The sequence below is a fragment of the Stegodyphus dumicola genome, chromosome X2, assembly GCF_044657685.1.
Source record: "Stegodyphus dumicola isolate Sdum_Otavi_A_Nest chromosome X2, ASM4465768v1".
NCBI lineage: Eukaryota > Metazoa > Arthropoda > Arachnida > Araneae > Eresidae > Stegodyphus > Stegodyphus dumicola.
Genome location: NC_140781.1, coordinates 136,126,710 through 136,140,639, shown reverse-complemented (window position 1 = coordinate 136,140,639; position 13,930 = coordinate 136,126,710). Strand labels below are relative to the sequence as shown.

Genomic DNA, 13,930 nt, shown 5'->3' with positions numbered 1-13,930 from the left:
GTCACCATCGTACGAAGAGATTTGGCTCAAAAATTTGAAGGAAAACTCATATGAATACCATCGAGCGTTACGCTCCAGACTATGACCGGGGATAAATCGTCATCGATGGGAAATTAAACGTTAGCATCACGTATGGAAAAGCCGCCTAACATTACATGGCATATGAGGCAGATATTACAGATCCTTGTATACTCGGATTAGACTTTCTAAAGAAATATATTTTTCCATGGAATTTAAAAATACTGAGCTGCATTCTGCCTCTAAGGACATAACTGTGTTCGGAATGAAAGATGAAGGAGTTAAATCCGTCGACCAAATCATAACTCCCACGATATCACAGTATCAGAAAGAACATAACTTTTACTTCCTGGATACATAGCTGAAAACAAATTTCTGGTACGGCATAATGCAATATCCAAGAGCTGTAAGAGTTAAAAAGGAGTACTAGTAGCCTCAGCAGTCGTCCATCTATAAAGGATCGTTATCTCGGTGAGAGTTGCCAACGTAACTGATAAGGCAAAAGTCATCAGGAAGTCGAAGTTGTTGCAGCAGATACTCGACTGATCTGTGTTAAACGTAACAGTGGTCTTTCAGTCTGTAATATGTGCTTTATATTGTTGGAATACCAGTCAATTTGTATTGACTGGAACTGTTTAACAAATTTGTAGTTTTGCACAATTTAGAATTGTATTGAAAAATTTAAGGATTAGTTTCCTTCTTTTTTTTTATCATCTGGGAACCAAGTCATTATTTACAAAACATTTGCTTCTGTGGATAATAGTAAAATAGTGTACATATTACAATGAACTTCCCAATTGCAATTTCGTGATTGACTTGTGGATAATTGCGACACAGCGGTGTGCAAATTGCTATGGACACACATAATGAGGTGTGCAAACTGTTAAGGACACGAAGTTATGATGTATCGAAGTGGACAAGTAGTATTTACTTGAACGATGAACTTAACAAAAGTGAAAATAGAATAACCTACACAACATCATATACTTTGGGCTATGGAACTATCAACTGCCTGAACTAATGTGACTGGCTTACTCTGTGGATAACTGCAAAAATAATACGGACACACATCATTAGGTGTGTAACTGATAAGAACATGAAGTTATGACGTATTGAAGAAGACATAGGTTTAAAAACTGGCATAGGTTTAAAAAAGTTCTACTCTCCACAACATAGATCCTATCCATGACAATGTAATTATTAATTGATCGTATATTTATTTTTCATACGGATTATTATGTAACAATTATTGTATAGATGACATTGTCAATTTAGCATTGTAATATTACTATCATTGATTCAGTGAATGCCGCTGGCGGTGGATGGTAGATTCTTTTCCGTCGCATGGACATATAACTCTGATTGGTGTAGAACCTTAGGTCGGAGGTCCATGCGACTGCGTATCGGTCTTTCAGTCTGTGTCTTTGGAGAGTCTAACATCCTACTTATTCCATATAATGCACAACTAAGCTATGAAGAGAGAAATGCTGCATAATGTGTCATTCAAGAATTCCAATGCAAGAAAAAGAAGTAAATGAGTAGTCAGCAATACCTTCTACATCTCCCATCGTCCTCGTCAGAAGGAAAGATGATTCAACCAGGTTTTGTTTTGACTATCATTGATTGAATGAGATCATGGCAAAAGGCAGCTCCTCTCTTCTTTAAATTGACGACATTCTGGATACTCTGGAAGCAAGTGGATTGTGAGGTTTGATTTAAAGGCTGGTTATTGGCAGGCAGAGGTACACCGTGACGACCGAGAAAAGACGGCATTTGACACTGGACAAGGAATTTGGCACCTCAAGTTTGTATTCTGTAATGCTCTGAGAACAACCGAAGGCCTCATGCGGACTGCGCTGAGAGGTCTATCTTACGAAGCCTGCCTAATATTCCTGGATGGCATCATCATCGTTGGGAATATTCTTGAAGAACATTTAGAAAAAGCTTACAAAGTTACTTCAGAAGTTGATAGAAGCCAATCTAAAGTTATGTCCCGCTAAATATAAACTATTCAGACAGAAAGTGACTTACCTCGGTCATATCATCTCTGGCGAAGGTGTGTCTTCGGGTCTAGAAATGTTGCTGACAGTTAAAAGATTATAGACACCCCGAAAATGTCCATCAGTTGAGAAGCTTCCTGGAGCTTTGCATCTGCTGCAAGAGATTGGTAAAGGTCTTTTTTTCCATTGCAAATCTCCTTCACAAACTGATAGAAAGCAAACAAATTAGCTTGTGGACAGAAGAGTGTGAATTTGCTTTTAACAAACAGAAGGACGCTTTAACATCTGCGACAATCCTTACGTATCCTTCAGCTTGGCAAACCATTTATTCTTGACACGGATGAGAACAGTGAGAGTGTTAGTGTTCTTTTGTTCCAAGAAAGAAGCGGTCAAGAACGAGCCGGGAGAGGAATTTCTGTTTCTCCAGAATAGAGTTACTCGCCATAAATAAAGAACGTAGGACATTTCCATCATAAAATCTACTGGAGAAAAATCCTTCTTCACACAGATCATACATCGTTGACCTGGCCATTAAATTTCAAGAATCCTGAAGACTTAGCAGCCAGATGAATAGAAAGACTCCGGGAATATGACTAAACTATCCATCATAGGAAAATGTCTTAAACACCACTACATGCGACCACTGTGGGAAAGGTTACTCTGAGACCGCACTGGGGAGGACTACGGATGTTCAAAGAGAAAGTTTTACAGTGTTTTAAACCGCCCCAGTAGACAATTTGTTGAGTTTAATGATAAAAAAGGATCGTCGCATGGAAACGTCGAAGACCACTCTAGAAGACTCTGACCAGAAATCTGTCGATACTTTTTAAGTTTCGAAGCGAAATGCGAGCTGGTTAATCAAATTATGACCATAGTACGTATTCTCCATAGTGTATATAACGTAAATAGTACACTTATACTAAGACCCTGCTCCTATTTGTGCATAAATTTATGCATTTGTTGATTGATTTAGTATTCGATTTGTTTTATTTTATTTATTGAAATTATTGTTTTATTACTGCATTGATTTTCATTAGTTGTAGGTATGGCTTCCTATCCAGGGATTGCACAAACCGGGATGTGCACTTCTCGGGAAGGGGAGAATGTAAGGAATTTGGTATAAAGTAACATAAAAAATCTGACGAGATGAAGTTTCGTCGAAAATAAGATTAAAAGGGCAAGTCTATTTAAAATTGAGGTAAATAGTATCTCGCTAAATTGGTGTAATTGGACTAAATGCCTATGTAACAGCAACCGTATCAGTGCCTTAGATGTGACTGCAACCGTATATACCTGCCAGTAATTTCGAGAAATGAAAGATACTATATATTTCTCGATGGCCGCGAGAAGACTATATAAGGCCAGAGAGAGAATTATTTCACAATTTTTTAGCACTGAACTGACTTCGGAGAATTGAAAAATCTCCGTGCGAGCTTCGCTCTTCGAATGAGTTTTTCCAATGAGTTCTGTCTAATGTTATTAGTAGTATGATGTGGTGACCACTGATTGTGCTCTCTCCTACTGAGAAGAGATGTGCGAGTACTTTTGCGGAAAGTTTTAGAACAGTAAAATGTTTCTTGGGTGAAAATAAATTTTATCACGCTATCATCTATTTTGTGTGCATTCAATCCGTTACGAACCCGTGCGCACGTGAAAATATCATATCAATAATAATAATAATATGCAGACTTTATAAATTAAATATTTTAACTATGCAATGATTTTTAGTAGGAAAATACTCGTGTTATTTATTTTGAAAGCACCCTGTTTCTAGCTGTCGAAACGTTCTTACTTCCCTCAAATTTGCAAATTTTGGCGACTTAGAGCGGTGGCGAAAATAACAAGGAAGTAGCTTTATCATCTGTATATATGAATTTTGAATATAACCAGATAGATGTGAAATTCCAGAAATGCGTATAGAAACATAGGCTCTAAATTAGGCAATTTTTGATAGAAATATTGGGGACTAGATGATTTCGTAGAGGATTTTTCTGGCACGAAACATAAAAGGTTATGATGCGCCACACGTATAATGAATACACGGAGTAGAATTAGGATTATTTTGAAAACGATTGTGTCTTAAAAATTTGTTAAAAACAAACGAAACACATCTTAAACTACGTATACTTTTTAAAAACTGCAATTAAGGATTTTATACGTAGAATTATCATTTCTTTAAGCTAATTCCTCATTTGCTACATCATTCAGCTTCTTGTTAATCATGATTAATCTAAGAAATGACTTAGAAATGTCTTTTCTTATATTCATATCAAACCTATGGCATGAAACAGTAAATGTCAATATATGTAGATTTTCTCTAGTGGCTTATTATCCAAAGGATTATTTAGGTAATTTAAAACTGAATACTTAGAAAAGCTAAATCATAAATTATAAGTTAAATCTTATTTGCTCCGTAAATGCCTGTTGAAGTGAAAATTTATACATAATTATTAATTTTTAGAGAAAAAAAACTATATTAATCTGTTTTTAACAAAACATATCTTTCAGTTTCATTTCCAGAAGTAATGGGAGTCTTCTCCTTTTTGAGAAGCATGATATTACGTTTTCGCAATAAAGGACGAGAACCGCGCTTAGAATTACTAGCAAACACTGGAGCAGTCATTGCTGCAAGAAAGGCTGATCCAAAGGTAAGAACTGCAATTGTGTTACCACAGCCGTAATTTATGTGGTGCCGCCGAACAGGTATGGTGTTTAGCCTTGCTGACTGCCGTGCCGAAGGGCCCGGTTTCGAATCCCGGATAATGCATGGATGTTTGTAAATGTATAGTGTTCGTGCGGCATAGGGGCACACTAAATATGTGACTTGCTGAATGTCCTCTCTAGAGGTTGGTGGTAAGAGAAGATGAGTGGGAGAACCTCGGACCCGCCCCCCCCGGGCTGCAATTCATCAAAACTGGCGGTTGACCTGAGCTAAATCGCACTCTGAATGATGATCAAGGCTATTGCCAATGGCAGGCGTAATCTAGCGCTCCTTGTCACGACGATTTTCGTGGCCTTGGGATGACTACGTAAGACAAGTGAGCATAAGCAACAACAACAACATATATAAATAATATTATGTATATATATATATAATATAAATAGATAAAATGAGTCAATATAACGAGCCGTGATCTGTGACTGTGAATCAGTTATTAATTTTAGGCCATTAACATATGTATCAGAAGATCCACAGGAACTGATTCCTCTTATACCCGCTATGTTTCTTATTGGAAACCACTGAGCCAGTGTTAGAAGCATTGACTAATTGTATTTATAAAACTGAGCAAAAATTTAATTTTTTTAACGATTTAAAAATACGTTTTATAAAGGAATATCTCAGTCAGCTTACCTAAAATTGCCCCGGTACAGCGGATGTTTGCCGTTAGACCTATAAGCTGTTGGAACACGGTTAACTGAAAGTAAGAAACGCGATGGGAAGAATCTAATTCTCAAGAAACCTTCTGGGTTAAAAACTAGTTTGTCTCCTAATAAGGTAATACTGATAATGTAATACGGTATATCAATTCTCAGTGTACACTGACAAAGGTTTTGCATGGAAGCTGCAGTTACTTACCCTTATGGAGCAACAAAAATCCTTAGCAGTAATTTTTCTAAAATACAAGTCAACATCAAATAAAGGGCGGCAATTTTCGATGCTTTTGAGACAGCAGTACAAATGAATAAAACTTAGCTCAAGTTTACTAGCATATATGCATCAAATTCCAAAAGGCATTTAATATCGATCTCTTTGACAATAGAAGCATTCATACGTCACAGACACAGTTACGTTTGCCGTCTATGGATGCTAATGCTGCGGTTGCGCGAGCTACTTTATACCCTCCTATTGTGCCGATCGCGAAATTATAAGTTATAGAATGTGAATGATCAAATAAATTGTATAATTACATGTATAATCAAGAAAGTAAAATGCGGAATTAGTAATAATGAATGTAGAAACATTTCTACTGTTAAAAAACTTTACTCAAAATATGCGTAGGTAAAGAATTTCATTGGGTAAAGAAAATGTAGGCATTTAACTTAACAAGATGAATAACTATAACTATATACTGAAGATAAAACACAATAATTTAAGAAATTATTCTTATATTATCTGGTTATTCCTTTAACAGTTTTGATGAAAATATTTTGATAAGGCAGAATATAACCCTTAAATGCATTAATAATTATTTTTACTTTTAAAATCAAAAATACATTAGAATTGATATCAAATAAAACAGAAAAAATACTAAAAAATTTAAACTATGTTTTTATTTCAATTTTTGAAAACATATTATTAACTTTTACAAAAAACATATGATAGGCAAACGTGTAATAACAATTTTATGTAATAACACATACCTTATAAACTTGTTCAAACAATTTTAAAACTCTGAACACATCCAAATAACATCAAACACCAGATCAAAAATTCGTAAACACAAATTATGTTCACGCCCTACACATCAGCTCACAATAATCACAATCATTACACAGTTAGTGGTGCCACCACACTGAAACTTTCAAAAATATATACGTACACAGTATATATCCAAATGGTTACACTATGCAGTAAGCTAAAATTTATGTTTTGATTTGATTTACATCACTAAATATGAGTATGTTGCCAAACTTCAACTACATGCATTTAAGGAATAATCGTTAATTATCTGTTTTCAACAATTATATTAGACAATAAAAATTATGAGTATTAGAATATAGAATTTTTAAACAAACAGTGCGGTGCATCAAGGATGAAATAATTTTAATAACACTTCGCTTTTCTGTTGAAAACATTTTGAACACATGAATGAAATCATAAATTATATTTTAGGGATAATCTCATTTTCTCCTATTTGCAATTTACAAGCATTATGATAATGTAACAAGAATCGATAAAATGAAGGAATAGCTATAAAACCCTTATAATGAATGATAGAATAAAAAATCCGAAAATGAGATAATCATTATTTCTGTAGTCTCAAAATTTTAACCTTTGGGCTGCACTTGCAATTCATATTAATGTTTCTTTTGTTTGTTTCAAATTCTGCTTTACTTTCATCTTATATGTTGTTGGAATATATTATACTTTTTATTTAATGTTTTCTTTTAGAAAGAAAGGAAAGATTTGCTTCAGCTGATGATTAATGCACAAGTGTCTAAAGAAAATATAAGTGAAAGTCTTTTAACAGCTGGGGAGAACGATGAACGGATCCAAAACGGTACATATTTCTAAACTTTCCATGGGTTATTAAGCTTATCATAATCCATTGAATCTACAAATCTTAAATTTGAAACTGTAAAATTTAAGTTATGTTCAAGATTATACGATTTACTGTATTGCTAAATGTAGATTTAGAAAAATGCTTTATTATTAAATTTTAAATAGAAGGTGATTTAACTACTTTGCAGAAAAAATTTACTAGAATGTTAACAAGCGTGTAAGTTTTAGGTTACAAAAACCTTCTGTATGGAAGAAACCACAGAAGAAATACGAAGCATTTCTTTTACGTTAAGAACAGCTGAAAAATGTATCACGCTCAGACTTCCTGTATCTAACAACGAAGATCTGAAAAACATTTCAGAAAATGATTTAGTTTTAAAGTATCAAGAAAATGCTGCAGGTTAGTTAGGAAACATCTGCTTGCATATGTATCAACTCTGGATAAAATGAACGCGTGGTTTCGCAGTTTATCTAAGAGTAAAAGAATTCATATGAGTTCTTCAGTTAACCTCCATCACAAAAATGAACCTCTTCTAGCTTTACCCCTAGTGGATGGTTAAAATGAAATCAATATTTTATCAACAAGCAGGCATGCACCTTATTGTCATCAAAAGACTGATTTCCGTTTAGAAAATTTCCCATCTTATAAAACTCATGCTTTGCACATACGGTTGACTTCGGCACTGTGCACCCCAAATGTCTTTAATAAAAGCTAAGCAGTTATAGCTGAGGTTTACAATTACGTTTGAGGTGTACTTTTATTGTATGTTTTACAAACAAATGGTACGGTTGAAGAGAACAAAATTGAACTTCTTGCAGAGCAATACCAAAGCATCCACTGAGGAAGTAATTGTCAACATGAACTCTTTAGAATAGAACACTGCTGTCTCATTCGCCTTGTTCCCTGACACTACCCCAACGAATTACCGTACTTTTTCGTGTTCTAGAAAGCCACATGAAAAAGCGACATTTAAGAAATTAAGCATAAGATAAATCAGAGGTTGGGAAAAGGTTGTGTAATGCGGAGATGACTATTTTGATTAATTAAATTATTTTTCGAAATGATTCAGTATCACCTGCCGTATAGGGAACGTGTCATGAAAAATTCTGTTTAGCTTACGATTAAACATTTAAATTATAATTATTTTATTTATTTGTGATTTACATTTCTGTTTTTTTTTTTTTTTTTTTTTTTTTTTTTTTTTTTTTTTTTTTTGTTTGTTTGTTTGTTTGTTACGTGTAAAGTAATATCTTTAGCACAAGGTTCACATTCATTCTAAGGATGAGTCATGCATTCTATAATTATAGGTGACTTTTCTCAAAAGGATCAGAAAAACATGCGTAAAATGACTGATGAAGAAATTTCTCAAAATGCTCTCTTATTTCTTTTAGCCGGGTATGTAATACTTTTGCTTAATAGTATACAAATTTGTAGGAATTGTTTATTTTTGTGCTGCATTTGCATTAGAAGATACTACGAAATAAGAACGATTCATAATATTATCGAGAATAAGAGCAGAGAGAGTACTTGACATAAGAATAATGTGTTATTTTGAATATAAATAAATTTTATATCCTGTTTTATTAAGTTTTATATTTCAGAACAAAATAGTTTTAATTTCCAAGAATTTGTAGCGCATCGAATGTAGATGTACAACATGAAATTAAGAACTTTATTTCTGTGTAAATCTTTTCACCATTCGAAAAGTAAGTAAGTGGAAAGCAGGCAATTAAAAGAACTGACAAAACAACGTTTCAGGGAATAAAGTTTCAAGTTCAATTTCAGCAGTCAATATGTAACAAAGAACTTTCCTAGTAATACATAAAAATTTTCCGTAAGTTTTATTCTCCAAAATTGTAAGCATTTCAGCCAACAGACGACAAGTCATTGTTAACAGTATCTTCTACACTGAAAGAAGTATTTCATTTGATCTAAACTTGAAGTACATTTTGTAGGGTTATTACTAATATTTATCACTAACCAGTTATTTTATGTTTTGGATCTTTACAGTCATTTCTCGTTTCCGTTTCCTTGCCAGAATGAAAATAAGGGAGAAAAAGAAAGTATTTAAAAGAAGGTTTAGGGAGTTTAATTCAGAGCATGTTCTACCTTTCGTGGCCACGTGACTAGGTTAGATAGCTCAGATAAGATTGTAGTTTTCGATTCTGCATTATTGCTGCCGGTATATAAATAGTTATGGCGGTAGGAAATTTTGAACCAACTTCGGGTTAAATCATTTGTGTAGTTCTTGGCTCTCAGTCTTAGTTTTAAATTTGGAATTTGAAGATACTATTTCTTTATGTTACTTCGCTACAAATGGCTGGCGGAGTTTGTAAGCCCGAGTCGTGCATTTATTTTCACCTTTCTGATTGAATAAAGAGATTTTCTTTGTAAGACTTCGTAAGTCCTGTCCAGACATAGGAATAATTCGCTTAACGTCTGTTAGAAGCTTGATACTAGTTAATGCTACCAAAGCAAGGTAAACATTATTCATTTTTATATTTTTATGCGATTCCTTGTGTACCGCATGTATGTCGGTAACAGTTAGCTACCGTGGTGTACACTGTACGGATTAAAGGACTCTTCAGTGGCTAACTCGGATGCAACAGCAGATAAATGAGGCAGACTACAGCAGATCAGTCTTAAATTTAAAGCTGGAGAACAAAAAAGTATGATCGGTCGTATCATCTAAAAAACATTCCTTCGTTATTGGGTTGAGATCCCGTTGTCTCACAAGTGTATATTTGCTCACCTCACATTCTTAAGAACAAAGATTAATATGAGGGAAACAGCACCGCCGTTTGACTCTTGAAACATGAATAGTCCCCTTTACTGATGAGCAAGTTAGTGTATATTTATAGCAGGGAAAGAGTCCTTTCCCAAGCCCAGGAGAAAATGGGTACTTCGTGTCCGCAGGATAATTTAAGGAACTGGAGTTTATAGCCTCGTATGAGAAATGTGAGAAGGAATAAATAGAAAAAGATATAATTTGCAAATTTTGTCCATTCTTAGCTAGAGAAAACAGATAACTACTGAAAAGAGCCGAAACGAAATGTCTTACCATACTCTAATAATTTTAGAACAAGTTAACTTTTGTTGTTGGCATGCTCAAAAGTATAAATAATACATTTAATTAAAAAAAGCTGAAATTTACCGAATGTTAGAATTATTATCATAAATAAAATAATTTGGACATTTAAAGATCTGTTTATGAACGAATACTTTTACATAAATGTTAAAAGTTTTGTAGGGACATTAGGTTATTTTGATGCTGGAGACGTGAAAAATGGGAATGCCGTCTCCGGGAATCGAACCTGGATCTGTGCTACCATTACACCACGAAGGCATGCAGAAAAGAGGAAGAAAATACCTTATAGTATTTTAACTAATGTTAATGTGAATTCCTCAAACCATGCAGAAAGTCCTCCGAGAAAGCATCCCTGTCGTTGGAAAAACAGATTTTACGTCCCTAATGTGAAGATAAGCATTTAAATTTGAATTTATGATTTAATCATCAAAGAAGCCGCGCAGCGACTTCTTAAATTTTTGTCCAATCGGTTTTCCCTCTCTCTTGAACGTCGGAGAGCTCGGATGAAGGAGGCTTCGGCTTCGCTGTTCTCCACTACCTGTGTTAGATCAGGTGTCGAGTTCTTCAAGTTTTTCATTTGTGAGGATAGAAATTAGTTAACACGTGGTTGCAAGTTGCCTGAGAATGAATGATCTTGGAGTGCTTCTATTCCGCAGTGAAGGAACTGTATTCACAACGAGAAACAATATGTTTCCGAGACGAGCACATTTTTCCATTTTTGCCTTTGCTGATATTTTACTTCCAGGCTGCTTTTAAGGTATAAAGAAATATCTTTCTGTGTAAAAATGACAGGCATTCTTTCAGTGGAATGATTTTCTCAACTATTTTTCATTATTCAAGTAATTGCAGTTTTTAGGACAATGAAAGTAGATATTTACATGGTTTCATATTCTTCAGTGCAGTTCTTCGTTGTGTTTGAAATCCCAAGAACTGTTAAGATGATGATGATATTTTCATTTTCTCTTTAGTTCCGAGGTTCGAATCCCGCGAACGGGCTGGCTGCATGAGTGTTTTCGTGGTTTTCCCCATGTGTAACGTGTATATGAGCCAGTTTCCCTTAGAAAGTCCTCCACGAAGGCATTCCTCCCCTTAGGCAGATAGCCCTAGTGTGCTTTGCCATAATTAAATACACACATTTTCTCTTTAGTAATATTTTACATGGCCTTAGTGATCAGTTTTAAGTAGCTTCTAGTAAATAAATAATCCCACGTGAAAACGTAGTTGTACTTCTTATTGCTACTGTAGTATAAATGCAGGTATTGCTTTATATTCTAGTCAGAGATTAAGAACGATTAATTTTCGTCATTCTTTAAACTTTGGGTTATTGCATGTATTATATTAGACTGAAACTAATACAAGGCAATATATTAGTTTCAATCTAAGGAATGTTTGTTATTAGAAACATACAATTTTTATAACATCCATTTTTTTATAATATCTTTGCCATATTCGATTGTTTAGTTGCTTAAAATTATGACGAAATACACGAGGAATATCTGTGTGATAGGAATGATGTCTTCGTAGAGGAATCTAAAAGAAACGGATTTGCATTTACGTCACACATAAGAAAAATCACAAGAAATCGCTTGCAGTTACTCCATCTGCCGAGATTCAAAATTGGACTGAAATACCAATCGATTGAGCAAGATCTATGGATGTACAGATATATGGCCTTCGATAAAGATGGATCTGATTTTTGCATTGTATTTTGCTGTAGAAATAAATTTTCTCAATTTTTATACCAATATAATTAAAAATTATCAATGTTTTGACTGTAGAAGTGAGGGAGGTAACCTTAATACGCGCAACGATTTTGCTTAGCAGCAATCATTGTACAATAACCTTCTTAACCAGCCTGTTGACATGAGAAAAACTCAGTGCATGGTGGTACACAGAATTTAGAGCCATTATAAGTGCTCATAGAAATATTTGGCTAAATTAAGGGATACAGCCATCTTTTGAAAAATGCATCATCTGGTTAACTTTGCTAAAATCACACTAAATGTTATCCAGCGGGAACAGAGTACCGCTTTGCTATCCGCACGGCAACCAAAGAAACTCACACTGAAATTTACTAATTATATAGTAATTATATAGTAAAAGAAATGCAAACTTTCATTTTACATTATAGTTTAAATTGCCAAGCTGTCCAAAAGACATTTTTTGACAAATTTATTTAAAATCAAGTTCATCTTCTTTTATGTTTGAGTTAATTGTATTGCATTGTTTAGATTAGCATTGCTTACAAAGTATAAATTTCCACTTTATTTTTAGCTATGAAACTACAAGCACAGCTCTAGCATTTCTTACACATTTGTTGCTGCATCATCCAGAAGTTCAAAATAAAGTTAGGGAAGAAATCAATCAGCATTTGGATTCAGATAAAGTAAGTAAAGAACTATACTTCTGTAGTTGTTGATTCTCGGCAGCTCCTTTAAACTAGTTATGTTATTTGGTTATATTCGGTTATGTTATTCTAGTTATAGTCAAGCATTTTAGGCTTGAAATAAATGTCACAATAAAGGAAACACACTGACTTTACTCTTGTCGAGTTTTGATATTAGCTTATAATTTTGAACTTTATTTATAGCTGTAAATATTTATATCTAATAGTTTAGATTCGGCTAACAACTAATACCTTAAGTTCCTAATGTTTTTTTTTTTTTTTTTTTGTGGAAGTATATTATTTTATCAACATCCATCATGTGGATACACCAGACGATGAAAATTAGTATAAAAGTTTTTAAATTTAAAGCGTTAAAGTAATGCCAATCCGCTAGAACATAATCTATTAAAAAGTTATGCAATAAAAATATAGGTTTCAAGCAGGTTTCTGAAAGTTTCCTGATCATGATAATTAAATTTTACAAAACGTAAGGGCTCTAACTAGTACCTTAGCTGTATTGCATTTTAACAGAGATTCTCAAAACCAGCTTCATATAAACATCAAATATTTCACTACAAATTACAAAATTTAATATAGTATATAAGAGATAAAAAGATACTTTAAAAATATTCTAATAAATTTTGTAATGTTACCATGAGGTTTTTAATTTTTTTTAAATCTGTTGTTACACAATTATTGTTGCTGTTTTTGCGCATAATAAAGAAATCTCAATTATTTTGTATATTTCTTTCCTTTTTGAATATTCTTATATATATATATGTATATATGCTAGCTTCCAAATGTTAAGCACGATGCCATAAAACAATACGAAACAACAAAAATCTAAAGTAATGTTTTGATTGACACCATATTGCACATGAAGGCAGCAAATGTGCTTATGTATTAAAAAACAAGCATTATATATAAATATGAAAATAATATTTAGTGTTTGCAAATTATAAGATGATGCCACATTTGGATCGTTAAGAAATTGATGTATGAAGTTAACAATAAAGAAAAGTTTTATTAATAAGGTATATACCGAATACTCAGACAAACTTTACAGCGATTGCCTATGCTTTTTGTGAGGTGGTCAACCATCGCAGATAATATGATAGTGATAGCCACTTATCCATTAGAACAATTCCCATCAGTCTGAAGTAGTAAACATGCAGAGACAGCATGCCCAAGAGCATTACAAAGATTTTTCTAA

The 13,930-nt window shown here is 33.6% G+C and overlaps 1 protein-coding gene across 1 annotated transcript in view; it reads left to right on the top strand.

The window, feature by feature from the left end:
- LOC118196836 (cytochrome P450 3A14-like) overlaps positions 1-13,930 on the top strand; it is a 55,056-nt gene that overhangs the window by 18,785 nt on the left and 22,341 nt on the right. Inside the window, exons 7-10 of the mRNA XM_035368314.2 lie at positions 4,527-4,666; positions 7,132-7,240; positions 8,551-8,638; positions 12,606-12,717. Coding sequence (XP_035224205.1) covers positions 4,527-4,666; positions 7,132-7,240; positions 8,551-8,638; positions 12,606-12,717 — 449 coding nt within the window. The remainder of the gene's footprint in view (positions 1-4,526; positions 4,667-7,131; positions 7,241-8,550; positions 8,639-12,605; positions 12,718-13,930) is intronic.